At 40.1% G+C, this 22,516-nt stretch overlaps 1 protein-coding gene across 1 annotated transcript in view; it reads right to left on the reverse strand.

The window, feature by feature from the left end:
- Window positions 1-21,705, reverse strand: part of emc2 (ER membrane protein complex subunit 2) — a 25,888-nt gene extending 4,183 nt beyond the window's left edge. Inside the window, exons 1-10 of the mRNA XM_040118557.1 lie at window positions 21,603-21,705; window positions 20,675-20,788; window positions 17,601-17,665; window positions 16,534-16,619; window positions 14,728-14,785; window positions 8,429-8,514; window positions 8,166-8,225; window positions 4,465-4,546; window positions 4,098-4,208; window positions 2,221-2,325 (exon numbers count right to left, since the gene is read on the reverse strand). Coding sequence (XP_039974491.1) covers window positions 2,221-2,325; window positions 4,098-4,208; window positions 4,465-4,546; window positions 8,166-8,225; window positions 8,429-8,514; window positions 14,728-14,785; window positions 16,534-16,619; window positions 17,601-17,665; window positions 20,675-20,788; window positions 21,603-21,642 — 807 coding nt within the window. The 5' untranslated portion in view covers window positions 21,643-21,705. The remainder of the gene's footprint in view (window positions 1-2,220; window positions 2,326-4,097; window positions 4,209-4,464; window positions 4,547-8,165; window positions 8,226-8,428; window positions 8,515-14,727; window positions 14,786-16,533; window positions 16,620-17,600; window positions 17,666-20,674; window positions 20,789-21,602) is intronic.
- Window positions 21,706-22,516: the final 811 nt, after the last annotated feature.

Raw genomic sequence — 22,516 nt, forward strand, 5'->3', positions numbered from 1 at the left:
TGAAGTATTTCAGTCTGTCATCATAACAACTCAGCCAAAACTATTTTCCTCTGGCCCACTAGAGCATGGCCTATCTATCATAGTGATGGGTTCCCTGGCTTCCCTGACACCAATTTAAATGTAACTTCAGTCTGGTTTATCTATTTAAAGCTGTGGAAAAAATAAGTGCATAAGTGGTGAAATCAGGAAAAAATTTTATATCTCGTATAAATAGTAAGCTTCTTATGTAACATAACAGTATAAGATAATTTCACAGTGTAAAGTGAAACCTGAAATCTATGCCCTTTCAGCTTCTAGTAACAAGTATACTGGACTGTTAGACATATTTAAGACAGTATTTGGGTAGCAAATAGCTATCTATTTGATTCAACATCACCCAACTAAGATGTGTGTTCCCTGTCTGGGTAAACCCTCTCCCACACCTCTGACAATAAAAAAAAAATATTTAGGCAAGGAAAACATGTCCTACACTATGTTATGTTACTTTCTAATCCCTGTAGTAAGTTTCAGATAAAACCCCAAAGTATAATGTTGTAATAGGTCTGTTTCCAAGCTTGTCTGATGTACTTACATATATCCTAGCAACTAGCAATAATGAATTCATAATTGGTTTAAAATAAAAATATAAAATTTGGTGTAATTAGTGTAATATGTTCACAAAAAAAAGGGTTAGGGTTTTATCTGGTTTGCAGACCTTTCACTGTGCCCTTCTACTCCACTTCAGCTGTCCTGTCAAAGCCTGATTCCTCCAACCCTACACTTATGAGACATTCAATTGACTAATTTTGTTGACCAAAACCACCACTACATTTTCTTAATTAAAGAGATCTATCTTGATATATTACGAATGAGCCTGAACCCGAAAAGCTGCATCTCTTCAGTCATGACAATTCATTCCACTTTAACTCAAACCTAAAGGAGCAAGCAGAAGCTTAGAGCTCTTCCATTACACTTCTATAAGAGCTCCAAAAGAGGACAGCCATTCTCTGTGACGTTACTCACATACACAGTTTTAGCAACAGAGCTTTCAAACTTGTTCACCATGTGAAATGTGTCTATAAGGCAAGGAGAGCGGAGTGTGGTGAGACGAGGTCTTTAGAGGCTCAGCGGGGAGCCACTCTCTCAACAGGACCCACACATGCTGAGCAAGGAACCACTTATTACATGTTTAACTGTCGATGCCCAAATAAGCAACACATATGGCCCGTAGGGCAAAAAAGATTTCTTTTAAATATGCTTTAATACTTAGGTTGCCATGACAACAGTATAAACCATTTTAGTGATACCATCTGAGTAGCTCCTCACTTTTTCCCCTCTATACTTTGCATGCATGTGCAGATACTAATATGCGGGCACACATGTACACTTTCTTTCCTTGATCTGTCTTTTTCTGCCCACTTTCTCACTCGTCTTCCGCAACAGGTCAGAGACAAAACATACACCTCGAGGCTCCTAAAGCATTTCTTCTCAAGCATCTAAATGAACAAATGGGTTCAATGGCCCCTGGTAATAAGGTTTAATTTTAGGGAGGCCTATCTGGGAAGATATCTGAAATTGTTGATTTCATATTAAACATATAACAAGTTAGGAAAGAAATGCAACACTTAAATCTTTAATTAGGCTCATGAATTTGCTGGGGACCTCCTAGGCTCAGTTCAACCCAAAGGTCACTGAACCTCACTTTGAGAACCAATGAACTAGACAACTCTCTGCTATAGTCTAGCGTGATTGTTCTCCTCCTAGAATCAGCTTTTGGCCCTGAAAGAAGCGCATCTGTGAAGCCAGGGTGTGGGATAAAGTCTTAGCAGACATTGTGGCCTTAAGTCAACACATTAACAGTAAATGTACCCAGACACACTGAAAGACATCATGGTTGTTATTACAACTCTGCAAATCAAAGGAATCCTTCAGGATTGCTGTGCATTCAGAGGTCATTTGGTGGTGGTGAATAGTTTTTGCATACTATGCAAATGAAGGGGATTTCTGGATATCTGGATATTGTGTGCAAATACCCCATGAAAACTAAAACACAAAGGAAGATTCATAAGATGATATGATTGGTGGTTTTCAGTGTCTGGCGAAATGAAGAGTGATTTGGGAAAAAATAAGATGTTTCTCAGTAGAAGACAGAGGCAATAAAGAGATGGAGGCAAAAGTAAAATATATAATAAAGCTAGATGCTCTTATATCAAGTGTAATGAACATCTATATGTGACTCACCTTATAGGCTCTATTTATTTGAGTGGCAGCCCAAGCAGCATACTTCATATTGTCCTTCTTCACCTTGGCACTAACTTTAGGACTGGCAGCGATGTGACTTGCAGACTAGAGGAAAAACAGAAAACGGGAGGAAGAAGCAAAAGCAGAGAACAGGGGGAGGGGTGTTCTTATATCAAAACTTGGTGAAACAGCAATAAAGGCGTAATTGAGATGAATGTGCAACCACTCTTACCATCTACCACTCCACTAGTCATTGTGGCAGAATGAAGAGAAAAAACAGACCTTGGCCTGATGACACAGGAGAAATCATTTATGGGAGGAAAAAGTGAGTGTTTTAATGCTTCATACGTAAATTGTCACTTAACAGGGCCTAATTTCTCTAACACCATCGATTCCTGGTGATGAAAGGACCTTGTATGTCTTGAAAAAAGGAAAACCCTGTGCGCAGTGAGAGGAACGCCGTGTGAATCACGGTCTCTGCCTGCCCCGACAGCTCCCCTCCGAACCACAAATCCCATGTCTTTCCCATGTTCCTGCCATCATCTCCACACAGCAAACCCCAGAGGGCTTACCCTGCCTGCACTTCAAAGCCTTCCCTACCAGTGTGCTGAAACTTTAACTACACACCAATGAACCTGGCCCTGTTTTTTCTATGAAATGGTTTGGCTTCTGTATTTTTTAGTAAGCATTTTCTTTATTTCTATTTTTTTTAAACTCGAGAAAAACCTCAATTTAGATTATGTCAACCCAGAAAGGCTATCCCCGAATAACAGTGTGCACCATTATGGAGGGGAATCCCCACGCAAGTGTTGTGAGTAACTAACCCACAACCCAACTGTGGTCAGTGCTACCAGGTCTTCTGTTGAACTGACTCAGATGATGTGAGATGGTGAAGGTTTCATGGCCTTTCACTGAACTTCTTGCACCTGTCAAGAGCTAGACCACCGAGACGAGCTGACAATCTGCAAAACACACTCTTCAGACTGATAAAGAATAAACTCCAACCTGAAGCATCCATTAAAGAGAAGAGTGTCAGGAGCTGACATGTCAGGAAGCCGTACAGGGCCTGCTCTGTCTCCAGACCAATGTGAGAGTTAACAGGAGTGAATGCCTTGGTTTGATCCTGCCTGCTCCTGCTGTACTCGGCCTACACCTCTGAGCAGTTTCAGAGGGCATGGGCTTCTATGAGGTGTTTGGACTACCTGAAGAATCCCAGTGCAGCTTAGAGGAAAACACTGGGGCTCTCTGTGTTACACCCGCTTCCCCTCTCCAGCTTTTATTCCCTGCACCGCTTTGTTTGTGTTTTTATGTCAGGTCTCACTTTCATATGATGCATTGGTGCTAGCAGACAACATCCTGTTTAAACAAATACGTAGATGAAAGGGCTGTTTGGCCAAGACTACGATCAAACTGGCACGTGGTTGGAAAATTTGCTAGTGACAAAATGCTTACAGCAGTTTTGCTGCTCTCTCTCTTTCTTGTGCTTTTTTCTCTTTTAGTCCGTGCCTACTTTATTTATTTAAGTCATAAACATAAAGGAGGTCTCACCAAAGGGGTGTTATTACTAAAATAAAGAGCTCCAGAAGGGCAGACTTTTCCAATGCTGGAGTTCACCGTCTGAGTCAGCAGTGAGCTGACCTGTCTGAGAGCCCCTTCTTCGCTCCCCTCAAAAACACACTTACACACACACACACACACTTCACACACACACACACACACACATATACACACACACACACCAGTCTTACTTGACACACTCAGTGGCCAGCCTCAATCTTGACAAACCACAGAGTTACCAAGAAGGTTCTACTGTTTTTGCTTTTTCCTCTCCCTTTCTCCCTCTACCCCACTTTCTCTCCATGCAAACCAGTACTCACCATGTACAGACCAAACAATGCCCTCATGTTTCGGTTGTTCAGCCTAAGCGCCTGGGCAAAATACTTTCTGGACAGCTCCAAGTTTTCCAGGCCCCCCTGAGTGTACTTCACCTGTGTGAGGAGGCATTAAACATGGCCAATAAGCTGTGCTAAATGGCAGCTCAAGCAATGACAGCATGACATCTGAATAAGAAACACATGACAACCCTGTGTAAACTCATCTCCTTTCATGAGCCTATATTCCCAATGACGTTAAGTGTGTGTCGGTGTCTCTCAGTGTTACACAGAGGGGCACCATTCACAGAGCTAACATTTATTCCACAGTTTGCCCCCATGCTTGATGACGGACATCCAGGCGGGTACCTACCTCAGCGTACTGCTCACAGTACAAGTGATTGTGAGGATTGGCCATCATCAGCTCCTCCAGACAAAACGCGGCTTTTCCATAGCTGTGGAAATGACAAGGGAAACAGTAAGCCGATTGATACAGCTGTGGATGTTTCATCCTTTAGTTTGCTCAACTGTGAAGCACAACATCTATGCCCAATAAATTTACAGGTATAAATTTGAATTGAAAACTGCATGGGATACGGGTCAGTTTATATGCGACAGACTTATAGCCTATGTTGAAGAGATCTGTAAAGATCAACCACATGACATAAAGTTTATTTAAAGGCTTACAGTAAAGGTTACTCACTCCAGACAACTGGCAAAGGTAAAAGCCTATCTAGTGTGGTGATTCTCCCTCCTTTGGGGACACTGAGGATCAATCTTGTCCATCTGTGTGTTTTTTCAGTCTTTAATGTGTGGTTAACTACCTTCCTGAGGTCAGCACTACAGTAAGAGCTGGCACACTGTGCCTATACTCAGATGAGATCACTTCTCAGCAGCAGACTGCTGAGCTGTTGACCTCACACTAATCTGCTGCCACTCCACTTCTAATACACAGTTTCCCCTTCACGGTACCAGGCCGAGATGAGCTAAGATACAGTATATCACTGGAACACGAAGCCATAAAACGTCTATACACCTAACAAAACACAAGCCAACACACACAGACCAAGGCGGAAGCAGACCTACCAACAGAAAATGGGTCTACACTGGCTGTCTATCAACACATTCAAATTAATTGAAAAGTTAAGACCATTTTTGAAGCCATTCATTCTGCAAGATTTTACATTTTTCTGGAAAAACCTTATCAGATAAAAGAAAGACCAAAAGACCCAGCTTGCGTCAACAGGATACTAAAGATAGGAACTTTTTTCACTGCTTGTGAGAAATGAGAGAAATGCTAAGATGCAGAGTTTTTGCGGGAACCAAATGATCAAAACACTGCCTGCCACAACATGAAGAACCTATCAGTCTATTTAAAGCCTGCCATGGTATATCTGAAAGATTAAGAGCATAGGAGGGGAAAAGAAGGTGCGGAGAAAGAAAGAGAGAAATAAACAGGGGGAAAAGGGTTGAGTAGAGGGGGAGATCAGAGGGCTTGGATGGTTGGGGACTGCTTACAATTACCACTTCCTCTCCATAAAGACTTTCAGATGTGCTGCAACAGAGCCCGCTCCATCAGCGATCAACCAACATCTTGTACCAGAGCCAGACCCTTACCTCTTCTGCTCCTTCTCCTAGCCATCTAACCCCACCATCACCAAGCTACTCTCTATGGCTACTCCTAAGCTCATGCTTTACCACAGTGCTTGCGTAAGGTTGTAGCCATCATCATGTGCGAGACTCTAACAAATGTATTTGTTTCTTTTGGAGGTTAGTAAAACCATCAGCAGTGGCTTTACCTCATTTCAATACCACATTCTGACTGTATATAAGACAAAATGGATTCAGACTGTCTAAAGTATGTTTGAAAACATTATTACTATTCATCCTGTAATTTTGAATGACCAGTCCAATTTTGTTGAACAGTCTCATAAGATGGGTCAGAATGAAAGCCAACAGCAGATTCCAACAACGGCTCCATGCAATCTCCAGTCTCCACACTGTTGGCATAAGGATTGTTTTAACAGTGTCAACTTAGAGACTATTAATTACATTTTTAATGTGTTAACACTGATGCCTGCTGCAACCCTAACAACCTAACAATGGCAGTGCCGAGACCCACTGCTTTGTTTATTTTTAGCTCCCAGGGTGTTGTGCAGTGAGGGGAGGAGAGTTTATTTCTCTTGCTTGCTTCTCCATCAGCCTCTGTTTTCTCTGTCTGGAGGGGGGGGAACAACCTTCTCCTGGGAATTTCACAGCAAGTGTTCTCTCTCTCTGCCTCCTGCTCAATCCCTCTGGAAAAGAGTGGCGATAATGCCGGGCTAGCCGGAAGAGGAGGAGGAGGGGAAACAGGGAGTTTGTAACCCGAAATAAAGAAAACAAAGAAAAGAAATTGACACGCCTGTAGATAAGGGGCTGTGGGAGTGAATGGTGTGATATTAGAAGTGTTGGGATAAGCTGGGAGATAATCCGCTCACCCCTGGATTTCCTCTGACTGCTACAGCAATAAAGCCTCCCAGACAAAAGCATGAAATATCCAATAAGTAGCCTTCTCACTGTGCTACACATTCCTGCTGCCACTGCCTTCGCGTCGGAGCAACCAAGCAACCAGAGTCAGTGTGCCTCACTCTCACACACACAGACACAGACACAGACACACACAGACACACACACACACACACACACACACACACACACACACACACACACACACACACACACAAAAACTATAGTTCAACTACAGACACTGCTTCAGCAACTTCTGAGCACCAGACAATTAAGGAGGGAAAAAAATGTGACACAAGCAAAATTATTTTTTTCGACAATGCTCATCTGTCTGGCAATTCTCCTTAGCAGCTAACATATATAGTGGTATCAGAGATATCAGTGGAAGGCCAGGGAGTCTTTCTACACTCATATGCAGGAGAGGAGACTTAAGACTGAAATCCTATTAAACTACTTTTATGTGACAAACATGGACAGGGCTCCATTCAGACCCCTAGCTGAGTTAGGTATCTCACTGCCTTCCATTGTAGCCATCCAAAGGCCCTCTAGAGATCAAGCCATCAGTCTGAAGTGAAGCCCTGTTAAACTGACAGATAAACCCTGAACATATGGCAGCCCTATTGGAAACAGTTATTATAACACTAGTTAACTAGTTAGCACTAAAATAACACTAAAGTAACAACTTGACTCACATAAACACACAGCAAATAAATCTCCATCATCCTCTTCAGTATGGATTTTGCTATGCAGGTTGTTTGGACGTATTCCCTGTTTTGTTTTTGTTGCTTTTTACAAATTCATATTCATATCAGCTGTTCTGGTGAAGCCCAGCACGATGTTGCCATGCCAATTTATTTTAACTGATATGAGGAAAAGTATTTGTGTTTCTTCTTTGGCTTAACTATTTAAATAATGGGTGTGTGGAGATTAAACAAATAATTGCATTGGCTTAAAATACTGCTCATTTCCTGCCTTTCCTAAATGTTTCACATATCCTTTTCTGGTGCTTTCACCCCATTTACCATTACTCCCTTGTTTTGCCTGTTTTTTAAAGTTACTGATTTGAAATCAATGCTGCTCAGTGATGATTATTTATTAGGTAGTCTTATCATTAGATTATATTATAAAATGTATCTTATTTTATGCTGTAAAATTTACCCAAATGGGTTGTGATTGCAAAGGTGGGTCACAGCATCACCAGAAAGACTGTCTGCTATTGTTTCAAATCTGTATTTGAGAGTGCAAACAGACAGAAAAGTAGTTAATGGAGGTAATCTGGCCTTCCACAGCACATCTTGCAGTAATCCTGAATGCATCTATTAATTCGAAAAGATGACAACATTTTTCAAAATGTTTTGCAGAAGTTTTAAAGCTTGATAATCAGCATTTTAATGCAACTTTAAAAATTATACTTGCTGACCTATTCTATATGGTTATGGATAAATTTTCTTGCTAAATTCAAATTTGTCACCGTTGTGTTCTATGCCATTAGGAAATGAAAAGTAATTCATCCTTGGGGTTTAGTCTAACTGATTTTAAGATATGTTGTATAAAAAAAAATGTGTTTACTCATGTTCGTTGATGTAGAGCTCTGACAACTCATGCCACGCTTCCTGGTCCCCAACAAACCTGTAAACACAAAATGACCATAAATTCTCTTCCTTAAACATAGTCATTCTACTTTCAAGGTGGGGGAACACGTTTCTCGCATTTTATGCACAAGTTGTGCCAGCTCAATTGAAAGCAGACTCAGTTTTTAATTAAAATAAAAGCCAAGGGAGGTTGAGAGGAGGTGGTGTCTGACCCTCTCCCCATCTTATAGAAACACTCACTGCTCCAAATACTCATTGAGCTCCCGGATGGCTTCAGCGCTCTTCCCCTGGGCCTTCAGTATGGAGATCTTACGCTTCCTTGCTGCCTGTAGAGCAGAGAGTAAACAGGATTAGGAACTCAGCTCCTCGAGTGTTTGTCTGAAGGGGGGTTAGAGGAGTAAGTGAAAAGAGTTGTGAGTTTAAGTGTCTACGTTAGTGTATTTTCAGTGTACCAAGAGCCTGCTCCAAGTTCTGCTATGAGACCGAATAGTGCTGATTCATCTAATGATAATCTATAAGACCCTTTAAACTTCAGTGCATTACAACAATTGTGAAAATAAAAAGACACAAGGCATAGATACTTTTTACACTAAAGTTAACTCTGTCATGTCCATTGTTATTATTTCTGGGAAATTTAAATAGATCTAAACCTACCAAGACATAACGGGTGAATGTTAGTGGCCATGTCCAACAGGAGATGGACACACACATTATGAGTCAATGCTTGGGAGTTGGAATGAACTCAGTGGCTGAGATAAAGTGGTGAGTCATCCCCTAACCAAGTGGGGAAAATGGCACACTCCCCCAAACCCCAACGCCTGTCTTCCTGCCGGCACGGCACACATCTAGCGTTGCACCAGCCCAACTTACATCAGCTGAAAATTGCTTTCCGCTTCGTTTTGATGTTGAAGTGACCTTAAGGTGGATTAGATTCCCATCAATCTGAATTAGAAAGTATTACTCCTGCTGCTCTGACTTTTCCAAATGTTTTACTACCCCCAATCCTACTCCCTCTTTTGGTAGTAAGTAAAAACCTTAACTGGAGGTTGCCACTCCATTAGAAATGAACTATTCTGCCACAGCCTATTTTATTTATGGACTGGCACTTGATTGAGTAGGGCTTCCTCATCTATACTCATAACCAAAGCTATTGAGGCCTGTGTATGATTCATGTCTCGGGGGCTGTAAATTTGGGCCTCTCCTGACACTTCCATCATAAGAAATCCATTTATCCATCAAACTGGGACAGGGACCTGTGGAGACAGGGTAGCCTCAACTGACAATATTTTCATCTCTTGGTGAAAAAACAGGACAACATCAACAGCGATCCTAAAATCAACAGAAATGCTTTCTACCCACATCACAATGTATCTTATTCCAAAACACACTCTGCACATCTGAAGAACTATATATTTTTAGTATCATGGCGGCCTGAAGGCAGAGAGAGAAAATGATTAGAAAAAAATGTTATGAAGTTATCAAGCAACAAGGAGCAGTGAAAGGTCAACCCATTATTTCCTCTTTTATGCCCTCTGACTATAAAACAACAATCACACCATTTTATATCCAGCGCATTTCACCAGAACTTGATGCTATGTGAGATTCAGGAATTTATACTCACTTCAAACTAAATTACAAGCATGTGGGATCTTTCCTCATCCAATTCCAAAAAAGGGGAAGCAGAAAAAATAAAACAAACACTACAGTGATGTTGAATGTGGATTTTTGCACTTGTGCGCTCCCGCCATCACCACACCCACCCCTCGTCTCTCCAAGTGTTTTTTTTTTCCCAGATAAAGAACCACTTGGGGCTCAAAGGAACATATGGAAGTTGGTAGCCCAGAGAGTCACACAGCACTTTATTAAACGAGAAGCAATTCCAAACCACTCCTCTCTCTCCTCCTTTCTCTAACTAATGATCCAGAAAAACCTGGCAGTGGGTCTGATCCCTCTGTTGTCGTGATTCTTTTTTAATTAGCGCTCTGAGGAGACCTTAGTAGTGAGGACTGGATTATTTACATCAACCCTGGCTCTTTGCTACGACCTACCGCAACCTTCCTTTATAATAAGAAACATCCAGACAAGGGTGGTACACCTCTACATACCTGGATACCATAACAGATTGAAGAAAAAGGGAAGAAGGGAAGAGAAAGTCCAAGTCTAGTCTAGACAAATATGTTTTGTGATGCTGTTAAAGCTTTGTTTACATCTGTGCACTGCAGCAATGAAGGAGTATATTTTCAATTATTATCTGTTTTTTTTTTATATGTAAGTCAAACTCTACCCTTATTTTTATGAATATACTTTGCATTTATGTGGTCAAAAAATTTTAAATTGAGGCATTAAATTTCAGTTAACGTGACCCACACACACATAATCTTATCCTAAAATGAATCTGTAATTGCATATGATTGTGGGTCAACGTCAGGAGTTATTCATGTGACCTCAGTGGCTTAAGAAATACTAGCATTTTATATTGAAAAAATTTAGGGTGAAATGAGAGCGTTGGAATTCAATATTATCACAATCACTGAGCCCATTTGATGTTAAATAAATAGTAAATTGGTACATCCTTGTATGCAAATGTTGCGGGCACTGCATAATCTAAAATAGTCACAAGAAGAAATGAAAAGGTGGAAAAAATGCATTTACGCACGCAGACAAGAATTTTGCCAGATCATTGCTGTAGGTATTGGAACATAGCAAGCAATGGAAGGGCTAAGAGTTTGAAACATTTTTTGGACACCGCCATGGCAAAAAAAAAACCTTGAGCAATTTTTGTTGATTCAACAATTTTGGTTAATGGGTACCACATCTATTCCATAGCCTGTAATTACAACAGCTCAGTTTCCAATCTCTGCTTCGCATGCTGGGATGCCTCGCAAGTCTTCCTTGTGGTCGCCAATTTTCCGCCATTTCTCAGGCCCATCCCTTGCCCAATTCTTAAGAGCATGTTGGAGAACATGCAGGGAGGAGATAGCCCTCGCTGCAAAACAGGTGACCTAAACTTTGTCATCATATCATTGCTCCACCCTCCACAACTACACCCAAGTCATTCAGGACAAGGATTGTGGGAAAAAGGTTTAAGGTTAACATCCCAGGGACAGAGAACCTATTTGTCTGTTTTGTTCCATTCCAGGCCCTGGTTTGACTGACAGCCCATGCTCACTAGGGTGGCAGTATCCAGCATTCAGAGACCAGGAAACTGACCATTCCCTTTCCGAGGACGTCCCTGGAATCCCCAGAAGATCTGTGCCGTGTCGGGAGGTGCCCTGGGATTCACTAAAATTACACTCCCATTGTCAAAACAGTGGATGAATGCAAAACAATCTGTTGCAGATTATGCCAGTTACTTAAACATAAATTTGCTGGAGCAACACCCATTTTGTATATGAAAATGACAGTGTTACAAGAAAATAACGTGATTTGTGGCTTTTACTTCAATCTTGTCTTGAACAGCATGATTGGGACAAAATCTTTTCAGATTATTCACTGCAACCATCCAAATGCTATTTTCTTGTCAGACATGGCATGGAACAAGCCTCCAGCATAATTTAGAAAAGTACTATCACTAGACCAAAATGTTTTTGCAAGTCATTGCTGTTTTTAGTGTCACCAGAGATGCATACACCATGAGATGAAATTCTGAGAAATTATGTTGGTTGGTATCCCTTTAGTTGTTTCTTTTAGGCAGCATCAGTATCAATGGAAATGTACACACTTGCTGGATGAAATCAAAAATAATAAAAACTAATTTTAATTTTACTCCAGCCCTCTAAGACTGTACAGTTAGGTGCATAAGTATTTGGACAGTGACAGAATTTTTGTAATTTTTCCTCTGTACACCACCACCATGGATTTGAAATGAAGCCATCAAGATGTGATTGAAGTATAGACTTTCAGCTTTAATTCAAGGGGTTCAACAAAAATATTGCATGGTTCCACATCTTCAGAGGCTCAAAAGTAATCGGACAATTGACTGACACAATTGACGTCAGTTTCACGGCCAGGTGTGGCCTGTTCCCTCATTATTTCGTGTTGAATTTGCTTTCGGTAGCTGTTCATGGGAACTCTCAATATGCAGTCCAAAGAGGTGTTGATACAAATTAAAGAGGCCATTCTTCGGGTGAAAAAACAAAACAAACCTATGAGACAGATAGCAGAAACTCAATGAGTAGCCAAATCAACAATTTGGTACATTCTTAAAAAGAAGGAATGCACTGGCGAGCTCAGCAACACCAAAAGGCCTGGAAGACCACAGAGGACAACTAAAGTGGATGATGGCATAATTCTTTCTTTGGTGAAGAAAAACCCCTTCACAACATCTAGTCAGGTCAAGAACAGTCTCAGGAGGAGGTAGGCGTATCATTGTCAAAGTCTACAATCAAGAGACGCCTTCATGAATGTAAATACAGAGGGTTTACCACAAGGTTCAAACCACTGGTAAAACTCAAGAACAGAAAGGCCAGATTAGATTTGCCAGAAAACATCTAAAAAAGCCTTCCCAGTTCTGGAACAAGATTCTTTGGACTGATGAAACCAATATTAACTTGTACCAGAATGATGGGAAGAGAAGAGTATAGAGAAGGAAAGGAACGGTCCAAAGCATACCACATCATCTGTCAAACATGGTGGAGGCAGTGTTAGGGCATGGGCATGTTGGCTGCCAATGGAACTGGGTCACTGGTGTTTGTTGATGATGTGACTGCTGATAGAAGTAGCAGGATGAATTCTTAAATGTATAGCGTTATACTATCTACTCAGATTCAGCCAAATGCTGCTAAACTGATAGGACAGTGCTTCACAGTACAAATGGACAATGACCCAAACCACACTGCAAAAGCAACCCAAGAGCTTCTGAAGGCAAAGAACCTGACCTAGCCAACTGACCCAACTGAGCATGCTTTTCACTTACTGAAGACAAAACTGAGGACAGAAAGACCCACAAACAAGCAGGACTGAAGGCAGCTGCAGTAAACGCATTGCAAAGCATCTAAAAAAAAAAAAAAAAAAAAAATCCTTATATTTATAATTATGTTGGTTTCTCCAATTACTAATGAGCCTCTGAAAATGAGGGACTATGTAAAAAAAATGGTTGTAATTTATAAACAGTTAATGCCACATTTTTGTTGAGCCCCTTTGATTTTGAAAGTCTATACTTTAATCACATCTTGAGGCTTCCTTTCAAATCATTTGTGATAGTGTACAGAGGTAAAATCACAAAGACTTTGTCACTGTCCAAATACTTATGTACCTAACTGTATGTTGAGAACAAACTCTTTTCACAACTGATGCAGTTTTGTTGTGAAATTCAGCCTATGCCTTGCCTTAAAAAGAAGTATATCCTTTGACCTGGGCACTCTTTTAAATTGAAATATAACTGAGGGGACTAGGGCATGAAAACAGTACTCTCCCTTGTTTTAAAGGCTGTCTTGCCAATCTGACTTGCAAACTTCCAACAGCAACAAAAGCATAAAATAAACAAAGATGGTCTTGACAAAGTGAAGGTTGGAGTGAGACAGACCATGGTGGGAGGCAGCAGCTGTGGCTATTCACAGGGAAACATAAAGATGAGGAGACTATTCCTCTATGCCACAGTGAGAGCAAGCAGGGAGAGTAAGGTGCATCAGAGCGAGGTACGGATTAGTTTTTTCAGGAAGGCTTCTATTTTTTTTAAGCAGACAACTGACGATATGAAAATCTTCACATGGCATCCAAAGCACAAATGTTTGCTGTGTCATTAGCACACTGCAAGCTAAAAGAAAATGTTTAATACATCTAAAGCAATCCATATGTCAGGAAGGTACAGGAAACTCATTGAACATCTTTGGGATGAGGGGGAGGGGTACAGCCAAAATGTATAAGGTCACGGTTTCTTTTGTAAACCCTTTTAAAAGATTTATTTTCTTGCATGGCCATACGTCCTTATGGAAACAATTTATAGCAGGTACATTATGTTTTGAGTTGGTGGTGTGGGATTTGCAAAACACTGCCTAGACATGCTTCTGCAAGTCATTTCACAGCGATGATTAGTAAATTGAGAAGAGAAGATAGCACATAGAGCGTTTTGAAGAAGTCAGGGTTATTCAGGGCTTGTCTGTATTAACTCCTCAGCCTAACCCACAGCAGACTTTGCACCTGAAGACAGTAAACGACAATGGAGAAGGTAGGACAGGAGCTCAGTCCCGTAGCCCAGGGTGGGGGTCTGAAGGTCAAATAAATCACCATCTTCGAACGCCAGACCCTTATTTACGCTTTACTTCCACCAAACATGTCTGCCAGTGACTAGGATCATGAATCACCCCCCACCCCAACCCCCTCCCTTAAACACTTTTCAGTTGTGTGGGTGATAGGCTGATCAGCACTGTGGTTGAGGTCAGAGAGGCCAAGGAGAGTTTAACTTAGCAAACTCACACCGCTAACACCAAAGTGCTTCGACAGATTTAAAGCCCTCCAAAAAGCTGAGACCACAAAGTGAAGCAAAGTAGAACGCTAAGCTGAGGGATTTTTCCCTTTCTCCCCCTACTTCTCAGTCTTACCGTGTTGGTGGGGTCGTCCTGAAGAATGGTATCATAGTGCTTGTTGGCCTCATCGTACCTTCAGAGAGAGAGAGAAAAGGATACAAATTTGTTTTTTAACCGATCCCAGCCCCCAGTCCGGTAAAATTAGGTGGTGGGGAACTCAAACAGAGTTCAAGGTAATCGAGTTTCTGTATACAGCGTGGCAGGATCCTGTGATTACAGTGAGGCCGTACAGAAATCAGTGGTGATCTAAAGGAAGAAATAAACACTCATTTAAGTTTAGGTTGCAGGTCACACAGCCAACATTGTGAGAAACCTATATCACTCCACAATGAGTCATGAAATCAATACAAACAGATTGCACTGTTTTGAAGACTGTATTTTCATTTGATTGGATCCAGTTTGATTCACCTTTAAACAAAATAAATTGATGCTTTTACATCTGTCCGTATCTGCAGATAAGTTGTTGGTTAAGTTTTCTCTTGGCCCTTACATAATATGACAATACACACATATGAACCTGATAAGCAACAATATACACAGCCTAGCTCTAACTGTTGGACTGAGCCCACATGATTCTGTTTAAAGGGGAAATCTATAAGCTGTAAATATCAAATCATACGTTAAAGAAATCCGGGAATAGGAGGCAAGGGCACTTCACTTGTCATGTCAAATCAGGCTCTTAAAGATGATTTTTCAACTTTTTTCTATTAGGGGCAATCTGCAACGCTGACGTTTTAGCAGCCAAAGGTGGGGTTCAGTGATCAGAAACTGTCCCGCCCATAGCCGGCAACAGACAGAAGCAACTCTGGTTTCCATTAGCACTGAGCAGCCCCACTTCCAGCGCTGCTGCTTCCCTCACATTCACTTTATTACTCAGCCACACTTTGGGAGATTTCAGATGGCATCAGGCAACCACTCACGAGCCACTTTGATTTGCTTTATTTATGTAGGAACCAAGTGTATGTGTGTGTGTGTGTGTGTGTGCATGTGTGAAGGGGGAAGGTCCTCGCTGTTTGAAGCTGTGTCACTCAAGTCTAGCTCTGTCTGCTGCCAATTAGATCCAAGTGTGCCGCTTATTTAATCTGACAGTGCCAAAGCAATCACTCTCAATTATCACATAAACTCCGACATAACGGATAAACCAGCAATGCTGATCTGGGTGTGGAATGTGAGTGAGGTAGTAAACAGATTGAATTACCTTTACTTCAGCTCTGTACAGACTAAAATACCCTCTGTTTATCTTTCTTGCTCACACTCTCCATTCTGCTTACTTTTTTCTAAACTGCAGATTCAAAAATAAAACACATCATTGAGGGAGAAGGATGGGGGGGCAAAATTGAGATTATGGTGACATGTCAATATTTACAGGGCCAAGACAAACTCGCTGCAGAAAGCATGAAAATAAGGAGGTGAAAGAGAGCAAAAAATAGATGAGATGAGATGAGGAGTAAGAAAATAAGGAAACAACGAAGGAATAGAAACCAGAGAAGACTGAGGGACCCCCAGAATAACAGTGGGATCCGACCACTTCCTTCCCGGGAATCCCAAACTCAGGCTAAAGGGCCACAGGACTACCCAGCGTTGAACCTTTCCTCCATTCCTCTCTTCTCCAAAGGAATGCTGGGTGATCCAACATAAACACACCCTACCCCACACACATACTGTACTTACACACACCCAGACCATTGTACCACTTAGGATCTACTAACAGTTTCTTGCCCCCAAGCCTCCCAAAGTACCATACATAACAGTGAGGCTGTGCTTTTTCTTTTTTTTTTTTTGCCTCTTCTCTCTCTGGAGATTTTGGTACCCAATGCTTACCTTTCCAAAGCTTCCAGCCTCATGCCCGATAATCGCTTCACTCTGTGGCTATCTGGAAACTGCTTCCTCAGTTCCTGTAGACAGGTCTGTAAGGATGTGGGCAGGAGAAAGAGAAATTACAGTTGGCTGTAACTAAGCTTTATGTTAACACTCTTGTTCTCATACACTTACTTCTATAGATACTCATGATTTTCCAACACAAACCACCTGTCTTGGAAATGTCAGATTTTTCTTATGTTTCAGCTAAACAAACCTAATACAGTGATAGAAAATTAGACTGTGACAAGGCCACCTTCACAGTCTTAGATGTTAAAATCTGCTGCTCCTATGTTCCCATTTGGGCAACCATGTTTGCTAATATAAAAAGGAGAGTTAGGATTCTCTGCCTCTTTTTCTTCCTCCTCTATATAGATCTTGAATTTGTTTGATCATTTGGTAGCGAAAGGTGAGGAATGGTTCAGCGTTATCCTGAATGAGATGGAAAAGCTGCAGTGTGTTCTAAATCCTTTGCGCTATCCATCAGCTGAAGTCTGGTCCTTCTGCTTTTTTTAAGTCTGGCAGCAGGGCTGAAAAGATAGCCAACAGACAACTATTTCTAATGACTGAGTTCTGCCTTCTCTGTACTCCATGAGTCATTCTTTTTGCCAAAGGAGTCGTCACTTCCATACTGATTAGAGATGAACCACTTCAATTACTATGACCTCTTGTCTTTTTTTATCCCATGCAGATTTGACCATTTTCAGAGCTATGAATATTTCAGAATGTGAACTCAGAAACATCACATTAAGCTTTAGGATAGCAAATAAATCCTGAGGGAAAAAAGCAGTTGAACTCCATAAATGATGGCCAAGTTCAGCTAACATCCGCTCATTTGCTACAGCCTCTTATTCCAGCTCTCAGCAAATTGTTTTTCCAAAGTACAGACAGAGTAATACCATTTGGCCAAATAAAAATCAGATTTTCACATTTGGCAAGGCGGATGCTGCAAAATAGGAATGGCTGTTAGAGAGAGTCAACGATTGCTTTTGAAGCTCCTGGGTGTGTGAGGAATCACGGTAAAAACTTACCAGAGCCAAGTCATCCCGACTGCAGTCCAGCGCTGCGATCATCACCTGCTCATAAATAATCCATACTGGGCAGAAGAGACACAGACAAAAAAGACTGTGTTGATGCCCTTTTCATTCCACTGTTTGGTGTAACATGAAAAAATGATATATTGAATGGTAGACTTGACCTACAAAACTTAGAGTCTGTCCTCAACAGCTGCACATCATGGTTTTTTTTTTTTTTTTTTACGCACACAAATAAAATTCCATGATTTGAATCAGAAATTTAAGAGTTAATTCAAAGAACTTTCCCATTTCATTTAACATGTAATGCTACATTTACTTTTTTCTACATGGCATATAGTGACGATAATGGTACATGTTAAAAAACATTCATTAATTTGACAAAATTAATAAATTTGGACAGCACTGCAATTATAATAATCATAAATGCAAGAATATTGTGTAATATGCAACGCCCTTGGGCAAGGCTTCACAGTCGTGTTATTTATTTGCCAGCAGTGAGTCAGTAATAAATAGTAATTCAAAAGTAATTCAATTTCAATGTTACATTCAAAGAAATTAAGCATAACAATATTAAGGAAAATAATTTGTTACTTTGTTATAAACACTTCTTAATTTCAAGAAGTATCTAAATATTACCCCCCCCAATTAATTTTTCTCATTACTAGATGTCTTCCTCACACTCTCTACTAGTATGGATGAGACACTGAAAAGGGGCTCTTCAATAGTACCTGATGAAAAAGGGACAGAGTCACAAGTTGGGCAGTTAAATGAAACCTGAGCTACTTTTTTTGACCAATAAACATTGCTAACATTGTTAAAAACACTGTTGATGTTTTGTGATACCAAAATTGCTGAACAAACGCCCCCCCCCCAAGCACTGTGACTGTGTTAACAGTTACTGCAGTTCACATACAAGAACAAGTTTTAACAGCTAAACGCGATTGGCTTAGCAACATAACGTATGCGGTTTTCGCTAAAAATAAGGAATGTGTATTTAACAGTTTCAAAATAAACACAATGTAAAATAGATGTGATCAGTGAGTGATGTTAAAGCATTTGCAATATGTTTACATAAAAGGTTCCAATTATGACCCTTTTCACCACCAAGAAATTTTTGAATAACTGTTTAAATTACAGTGAATTACTTTTGGAAGGTAGTTTAATCTGTAATCCCCAGAATCCTCAAGAAGGCTCTAATAACTGTCATTTAGTTCATATAGTTTTTTTAATATAAATGGGCCAGATAAAGTCACTTCCTTGCCATTTTTACATAATACAGTGATAACATTCTGTACATTTTGTTTTAGAGTGGTTGTTAGTATCATCAGCTGCACTAATATCAGACACCTCTGCTTTGCCCAATCTCTACACCATGATGCTTACTGAGATTCCTTTTGTGTAGGGACCTTATGGTTGAATATTGTCAAATGTTTGGGTTTTTTTTCGGATACATAAACCCAATCTCAAGCAAGTCCGAAAATTTTAGCACGGTTATATTTATTTACTTGCAGACCAAGGCACGTTGAGCACCATCATCAACAACACAACCATTCCTTTAACATTTTAGTAGTTAGCTACAAAAAATAAAATTTTTATTGAAACGCTTTTTCATTTAGTCAACTGTAACATTATAACATACTGACTAATAGCCTGGCTACAGAAGCCAATTAATGGAATTAATAAAACATGTTAGACAGCTTTGACAGGCAAACTGGACATGTTCAGCCAAATGAACATCCCCTGTTAATTGAAAAGAAAAATAAAACCCAAATCCACCCAAAGACTTGAAGGTTATGCCAAAACAAATGCCTGATGTTTTTTTTTTTACTTTAATGATGCCAGCTCTTGTTCTGATAATTGCCTTCTCATTTCACAGCCAATTTAGGAGCTGGTTTCAATAAAACCATGGCATGTCAAGTGTTTATCCGCCTCTTTTAAGGACTGTATGAATCATAATGACTGGGGAAAAGGGAGAGGTGTATGGGCTAATGCAGCAGGACAGCACTGTTATAGAGGAAACCATGACCTTTGATATGTTTATGGGAGATAAAACTGACAGCTGCTTCAAAAATAAAATCTGAAAAAAAAAACACAACAGTATACTGGACTCAGTGCATTACTAGACCACAGATTAGGCCTACAAAACACTTTTCACACTATTGCATTTATCATGTTACTGTCTTGTCAACTGTACCCCTGCTTATTGTACGTCGGGAATAAGGTCAAGTTTAAAAGTTATTTTCTGATTTTAATGATAATCTGCTTATCTTTTGTGAAGTTGTCTACTCATCCACTATGTCACCAATCCAAGATAAATGAAAATAATAACTTGTTTCCATTCATCCGTTTCCAAGTGTTTTATCTTTTCTCCCCAAATCTCTTAATTATCTGTTTTATGTAAGCGATCTTGTATTTCTGGACTTGGCTTTTCAGCCATGACTGTGTCTATCTGTGTTTTCCACATCACAGGAAACTTTAGATTCAGTTCAGAAATTGATCCAAAAGAAAATATATACCACAAAAGAGAGGAGAAAAAAAATGTAAAGCACAGAAAATCACTCGCTTTGATCAATCACAACTCACACTGATAAACCCAAAGTCAATAACGTGAGCCTGACTGTTTTTAAAGGGCGGAAATTCAGTGGCTTTGGACTCTACAAAGAAAAAGATCCTCATTGAAAAAAAATTTTTTTTAAATTTTGAACACAACTGGAAGCTATACTTTTCTCTTACTCTGATAATGTGACATGAGAGCTGCCACAAGGAAATGGTGACAAGCTGTCCATTGTGTTTTTACCAAAACAGTAGTGTTTACCTTGCTAACGTGAGTTTGTCACAGAGGCCACAATTTTTTCTACTACAGTAAGTTCACAGTAACCTGTTTTAATGTTATAAAACGAACAGGCATTCTCAACTTGTGGACTACTCTCATTTCTAATGAGCAGTCTGAAAATAACAATGCACCTCATAGTCTATGTTGACTAACTCCTAAGTGTGTATGCTTGCTACAAATGTATCTGAAATTATGTAGCATTATGTACTAATTTATTTGGTCTTGACACACTTACTGTCATCTCCCAGTTTTGAAGCATGTTCGCTGATGAGCTCTTCACCAACATCCACTATTTGTTCACTATTTCTGCAGTTATCTTCTCTCCATTTCCGCAGCTTGTCTCTCATCTCTGTGGACAAAGATATCAAACCATAAGGACAGTTGTAACCTGTATCAACACAATGTATCAAGCCTGACCCTGTCTTAGCCTGTGCAATACACGATTTGGGACGAGTGTGTGAGAAGCAAAACTGTAGCTTCACTGTAATGTGCAGTAACGTTTGCAATTATTTATCATCATCTGAGCTGATGTGGATGATGGGCCTAAAGTTTCTCGGGCTATTCAGACTCCCCCGAAGTGTGAATGGATACATTAAATTCATAATTTTGGACGATCAGTGACATAAGCACAACTTTTAACCACTTCGATTATGTTTGTGCTTACTAGTACACCCGCAAGTGCACAAGAAGTGGCCCTAACATTATTTTTATTATTATAATTATTACTATTATTATTAATATAACAATTATAATTACTGTGTTATATTTCTTTTGCAGAACCAGAAATCTATTTAGAGCTTTAGCTAACGTTAGCCGATGCTATAATAACTGGCTAACATGCTACTGGCACATCTGCAAGCAGACAGACAGACACAGCTCCCTTCTCTACATTAAACGCTACTTTAACATCATCAACAAATACGTTGAAATGACGGTTATCGAACTTGTATGGATCTACTGTGTGGATGAACACGAGAAGTTAGCTGACAATGCTAACTAGCATTAGCTAAGCACGTCACTTCGACTTGTCAGCTTGTGTTTTCCTTCTGGGACAGCGGCGACTCTTCTACATAGTCTTACACGGAGAAAACGACAAATGCCTCCTTGAGCAGAAATACATGTCTCAAAGACCCTTGAGGAGAATATTTTATCTTTACGCTTACCTTCCCAACCCACATCGTACATTTCCGATACCGACGCCATCTTTTTTCTTTTGACAACATACGCCGTGTACCTACGTCACGGACTTGCCAGAAGTGGGCGTAATAATAACGATAATAATAATGATATTAATAATCATTATCACAATATATTATGCAGTTAATATTATTATTATTATTTTGTGAACATGGTGTTTTTTTGTTCTATAACGTTATGGGAAGTGATATGGCTCATTTAAAAATCTTAAATATTGATATCAACAGCGTCACTTAATGTTTCATCCATGACTTGCAATCAATTTTGACTTTGAAGACCCAATTGCTCATTCTCAGGTCAAGGCACAGGGCAAATGTGATCACAGTATACTGTAAACCTACACTAACACTGCACTGTTCTGCAGTCAGAAGCATGCAGCATGATGGTTACTACAGCAGACATTTACAACCCAGATGATGTCGTTCTCATTTTCCATTTACATTTTTATATAATTCCCCCCCTAAGTATTGGGTAGGAGAGTCAGCTGAGCCTAGAATCTATCACTTTCCTCTGAAAATATGAAATGTGCTTTCCAAGCACATCTACCAATTTATCCTGATTTCCCTCAGGAGCCTCTGTGAATCTCATCCCCACGCTGTGTATGGTTGCTTACACACTTCTCTCTTTCCGCATTACACGCTTGTTGATGTGGACTCAGCATAAACTTTCTTACAGAGAGATTTTTAGAGATCTGATGTCATATCCAGTGCCTCTCACTGCACATAGCCTACTGTTGTGCATACTTTGACCATGTTCTGTTGTGAAAAGGAAACAAGGAGATGTTTTCTTTCTAAAGGACACTGATATTGTATAACAGCCTAGTATTGTTAGTAATGGGTAAGTGCAAGTGCACAAGAGAATGATGAAATGTCATCATCTC

The sequence above is a fragment of the Xiphias gladius genome, chromosome 22, assembly GCF_016859285.1.
Source record: "Xiphias gladius isolate SHS-SW01 ecotype Sanya breed wild chromosome 22, ASM1685928v1, whole genome shotgun sequence".
In the NCBI taxonomy this organism is placed as follows: Eukaryota; Metazoa; Chordata; class Actinopteri; order Istiophoriformes; family Xiphiidae; genus Xiphias; species Xiphias gladius.